General features: G+C 42.9%; 1 protein-coding gene across 2 annotated transcripts in view; it reads left to right on the top strand.

The window, feature by feature from the left end:
• LOC121931339 (dentin sialophosphoprotein) overlaps positions 1-5,119 on the top strand; it is a 60,547-nt gene extending 55,428 nt beyond the window's left edge. For both annotated transcript variants that reach the window (XM_042468988.1, XM_042468989.1), the window contains 2 exons: positions 918-1,790; positions 2,784-5,119. In XM_042468988.1, the coding sequence (XP_042324922.1) occupies positions 918-1,790; positions 2,784-4,148 (2,238 nt within the window). In that variant the 3' untranslated portion in view covers positions 4,149-5,119. The remainder of the gene's footprint in view (positions 1-917; positions 1,791-2,783) is intronic.

Genomic DNA, 5,119 nt, shown 5'->3' with positions numbered 1-5,119 from the left:
CCAGTGTGGTGCAGTGGTTTGAGTGTTGGACTACAACTCTGGTAACCAGAGTTCAAATCCCCACTCATCCATGGAATCAGCTTGGTGGTCTTGGGGAAGTCACACTGTCACAGCATCAGGAAGGCAAATGCAAACCCATTCTGAACAAATCTTGCCAAGAAAACCCTGTGATAGGATTGCCTTAGGGTCACCATAAGTTAGAAATGACTTGAAAGCACAGAATAACAACAATAATACTTACTGTAAACCTACGTACACGCCACCCCAGCTCACCGTATGAGCCAGCTGTCAAATCAGTTGAAGAAGGTCCATTCAGCTTCCAATGAGGCAGAAAGAGGAGGGTGTTTCCAATCTTCTCCCACCAGTGAGTGAGGCTGCAACAAGCAGATGCAGAAGCCCTGTTGCAAGTCCTTGTCACAGCCTGTCTCACTGTTGGAAAGGGGGTGGAAACTTCATCCTCTTTGTACCTCATTCAGACATTGAACAAAGCTTCTTTGCTCAATCCAGCTGTTGACTCTTGAGATGGACTGGAGAGAAGATTGGATCCAGGAGATGCTGCTCAGTTATGCAAACATAAGTAAGTGGCTGATGCAGAATATTGGTGAGTTTTTATTACTAGGATGACTGTCTTTTCTCCAGTTACCTCTTTGGTCAGAGTTAGACAGTGGCACATTGGCTGACATCCTAGGATATGAGCACAAGTGAGATCTACAGCAACATAGTTTAGGGTGCATACTCTTGTATTTTGTTCCATTCAGTGAGTTAGCTGTGCCATCCTCCACCCCATATTGGTTTTCTATTTTTTTTCCTCCATCTACCTAGAATTTTATGCCTAATGAGCATATTCAGTCCTCATTGGCCTATTTTTGGGACCTGTGCATTTTAATTCTGCCTTCTAATTTTGCATATCTTTATAGGATGTGTCAAATACAGTTCATAACAGTGAACCTGATGGCTTGGAGAACAATGGGAGAATTTATGAAACTGAAAATCAAGGAAAGAACCATGTAAATACCAATTGCATCATAAGAGGAGACAGCAGTGTTGGCCATGAAGAATGTGAACCAGCAGGACCTATCGTGAATGTAGATGCAAACAGCAGAACTGCTGACATTGTGCATGCTACTGGAAATGAGGATGGAGGAGCTGAGGCCAACTCTATTAATGTGAGAACAAAAGACAATAAAGACCCAGCTACAAAAACAAATGCTACTGGAAAGGAAAGCAAGAACGGGGATGTAGAAAATAGGAATGTCAGTACTGCTGGTAGTGAATGGGACACTAATAATACAGCTCAGAAAGAACTTTCTGGGATTGTTCAAAACAATGTGAGCAACCATGGAGAAAATGCCAAGATTAGTAACACAGCTGCAGAAGGATATGTTGAACCTACAGAAAACCAGAGCAGCCCTGTTCAGAATCTAAATGGCACAGGTGGGCATACAAGACCTGGACCTGAAGATACCCCTGTGGAAAGATCAGTTCATGGAGAAAGTGTCAACTGGGCAGACATCACTGAAGGTGCCAGTGGTAATGGTGGAGACACAGATGAAGAAGGTTCTAGTGATGGCTGGAGAAATGGACAATCAGGAGGAGCAGTGGTGCTTGGGGGAAATGAGAGTGGAAAACCCAGTAATCAGAGCAATGGTCCAACTTGTGATGATGGTACCGAAATCAACAGAGGTTCCGTGAATAATTCCCTCAGTACAAGTGAGCAAGAGGCGTCCCAAGACAATGAAAACACAGGCATAAGAAAAGCAAAGGTGTGCCTTGAAAAGAAAAGGAATGAGGTAGGCTGGGCATGTAATTGTTCTTGTACACATTCAGGGCTTATCTGAATGGAAATTATCACATGGAGGAGGCAAGCATCCTTCTCTTGTCATTAAACGGGAGTTTCAGTTAATATCAAATAAAGAGTCCATTACTGTTTATGAGTGGGAGAAGAATGGGATAAACTCACAGAGGTGTGATAATCCCCCCCGATCGCATGATTAACATGGTTTAATGATGGGAGAAGGACAGTTGCCTCCTGTGTGATAATGTCCAATGTCGATTTGATATTTTCCCCAGCATATATTTTTTCGCAATTTAAGGGTGATAAAGTGAGCTGCAACCCTTTGACATTCTTAAATTAATCTCAAGTATCTGGAGGCTGAGGAAACTAATTTATTTAATTCCTAAGACAACTTGATCACCTGTTCCTTAACACCTTTGGAAATCACCTGAAAGCAGCCAGCAGATTCATTTAGCAAACACTTTCCTTTGAGTGCTGCGTAAATCTTAAAAAATCAGACGACATGCAGGGTCAGCCTTGGTTAGTTCTTGGATGGGAGACCATCAAGGCATATCAGGAGGCTATATTTCAGAGGAAGGCAAATGGCAAACCACCTCTGAGAATTCCTTGAAATTCATGAAATGAAATTCATGGGTGACCATAAGTCAAGAAGGAATGTGAAAACATGCATGCACACGCACACGCACACACACACACAAAACTATGAGTATCATGCCTCAAGGACCCAGTGCTTGTTAAAGGCAAGCTTGAATAGATGAAAGATATAGATGAGATAGTGGATGAGAGATGCTGCTTTTCCCCCAAACACTCTCCCATCATCCACCTTTTTGTTCTCCCAACTATAAATGATTTATTGGCAGGAGTAAAAGCCACAGACAGCCTTGATTTTATGTATTAATTTTTTCCCTGACAAATGCACAGAGGCTTTATGATCGCTTAATCTACTTGCATTGCACTGACATTTTTTTTCTTTCTTTTTGGTCCTCAGGGCATGGATGGTAACAGTACAGCTGTAAACAGTGGCACTGCAGACAGTGGCCATGTGGATGAAACTGGCAAGAGTACTATCCCTGACAATGGAGAGGCCATGGGTGGGCTTAATAATATAACCAGCTCTGAAGATGCCAGCAAGCAGAGGACTGAAGGCAGGGGTGATCAGGCAAGCAGCAGTGACTCCAAGGACACCAGCGAAAGTGAGAGCAACCCTGTTTATAGTCTGAGTGATGAGCTCATGCAAGGGGATGAGCCCAATGAAAGCCAAGGCTCTGAAGGCTCTGAGAACAGCAGCCAGCAAGACCCCTCAGCTGAAGCAAGCAAAGAGGAAAGATCAGAAAGCACATCCCAGAGCGAGCAGGATCAAAGTACTAATGAGAATGAGAGTGAGCCATCTGAGAGTGCTGGGCAAAGCAGTGACAGCCAGCAGGAAAGCAATGAAGATGGTGGCATGGCTGTCAGCAGTGAGAGTAGCAGCCAATCAGATAGCAGCCAAGGGCAATCTGAGAGCAGTAGTGAGAGTGGCAGCAAATCTGAGAGCAGCAGTGAAAGTAATGACAATTCCGAGAGCAGCAGTGAAAGTGATGGCGACTCTGACAGCAGCAGTGAAGGTGATGGTGATTCCAAGAGCAGCAGTGAAAGTGATGGCAATTCTAAGAGCAGCAGTGAAAGTGATGGTGATTCTGAGAGTAAGAGTGGAAGTGATGGCAGTTCCAAAAGCAGCAGTGAGAGTGACAGTGAATCTGAGAGCAGCAGTGAGAGTGACAGCAGCAGTAGCAGTGAGAGTGATGGCAAGTCTGAGAGCAGCAGTGAGAGCAACCAGTCCAGCAGCAGCGAGAGTGAAAGCAGCAGCAGCGAAAGCGAAAGCAGCAGTAGCGAGAGCGAAAGCAAGTCTGAGAGCAGCAGTAAAAGCGATAGCAGCAGCAGCAGTGAGAGTGACAGCAAATCTGAAAGCAGCAGCGAAAGCGAGAGTGAATCTGACAGCAGCAGTGAAAGTGAATCAGTGAGTAGCAGTGAGAGCAAGAGTGAATCTGAGAGTAGCAGTGAGAGTGATAATACCAGCAAAACAGGCACCAGGGAAAGTGATAGTCAAGCCAGTAGCAGTGAAAGTGAGAGCAGTTCAGATATGGAAAGTAAAGGCGAAGATGAGCTGGCAAGCAATGAGAGTGAAAGCAATTCCACAAATCAGTCCAATGATACTGGCAGCAACAGCGCTGGGGATACAATAGAAAACTCAAGTGATAATGAATCCACAGGGAGTGAAGCAAGTGACAGTAGAGCTCAGTCTGAATCCACAGGCAGTGAAAGTGATTCCATAAGTGAAGGAAGTGAGAGCAATGATTCGACCAGTGATTATTAACCGAAAGGGAAGAAGGACCAATTGAATATGCCTTGCAGCAGTAACGGCAGAGAACAGATGAACAAATAAATATACAGGAGCAAAGAGAACAGTCCTAAGCACACATATCTAAAGGTCCTTGAAAAGCCACAACAAGGGCTGAATCCACACCAGCAAAATAATCCAGCTCCAGTGCGCAGTACTTTGCCCAACGGTTTTAGGAAAATATTAGAAGAAATGGGGTATTTTAGTCCCATTTTTGGCAGAATGGCGGACTATAAATGTAATCAATAAATAAAGCATATGAACAACAACTCATGAGCATTCACATCTTCAAGTACTGTACTACAATTTATTTTCAGCAATAAATTATACATTTTTGCACAATGGAGACTTGATTATTGGTAAACAGAGGACACATAATTATAGCCTATTTTCTGATATACATGGCCATACATCAAAGACCAGCTTCATTCAATGGCTTGCATGTATGAACGAGCCGTTGTGGTACTCTGGGTAAAATCACACACTTCTGCTTTCTTTGCTCACTTGTTTAACCTTGTGGTTCTGTTATTATGCTCATAAGATCTGGTTTGCCCTGTGTATAAACTGTAAAATAAATTATTATTTTTCATTTTGTCTTATGATTTTTCTTCCCTTTAAAAAAAGGTCCATCCAATTCCTACTCTATTTGGAAAATGTAGACATTTAGCATTTGACAGGAGGCTGCCATAATTGCTCTGATTCCATTGGCTGGCATCCTGAATACAAATTTTTATTGGTAAATACTACTTGTACTAATGTTACACAAGAAATGCATTTTCAATTTGCCATCAGACTCCAGGTACATTTCAATGAGGACCACAACTGAACCAGTGAAAATACTATGAAATTTCCTAAATACTGGCAGCCCTCCTTGCTCACAGATTTGTTAAGAATTGAAGCACCCATGCCTTGAAAATATTTTTAAAAAATCAAATACATTCCAAATA

This window comes from Sceloporus undulatus, chromosome 5 (assembly GCF_019175285.1).
Source record: "Sceloporus undulatus isolate JIND9_A2432 ecotype Alabama chromosome 5, SceUnd_v1.1, whole genome shotgun sequence".
Taxonomy (NCBI): Eukaryota; Metazoa; Chordata; class Lepidosauria; order Squamata; family Phrynosomatidae; genus Sceloporus; species Sceloporus undulatus.
The sequence above is the reverse complement of the archived record's forward strand: the minus strand, read 5'-3'. Positions and strand labels throughout refer to the sequence as shown.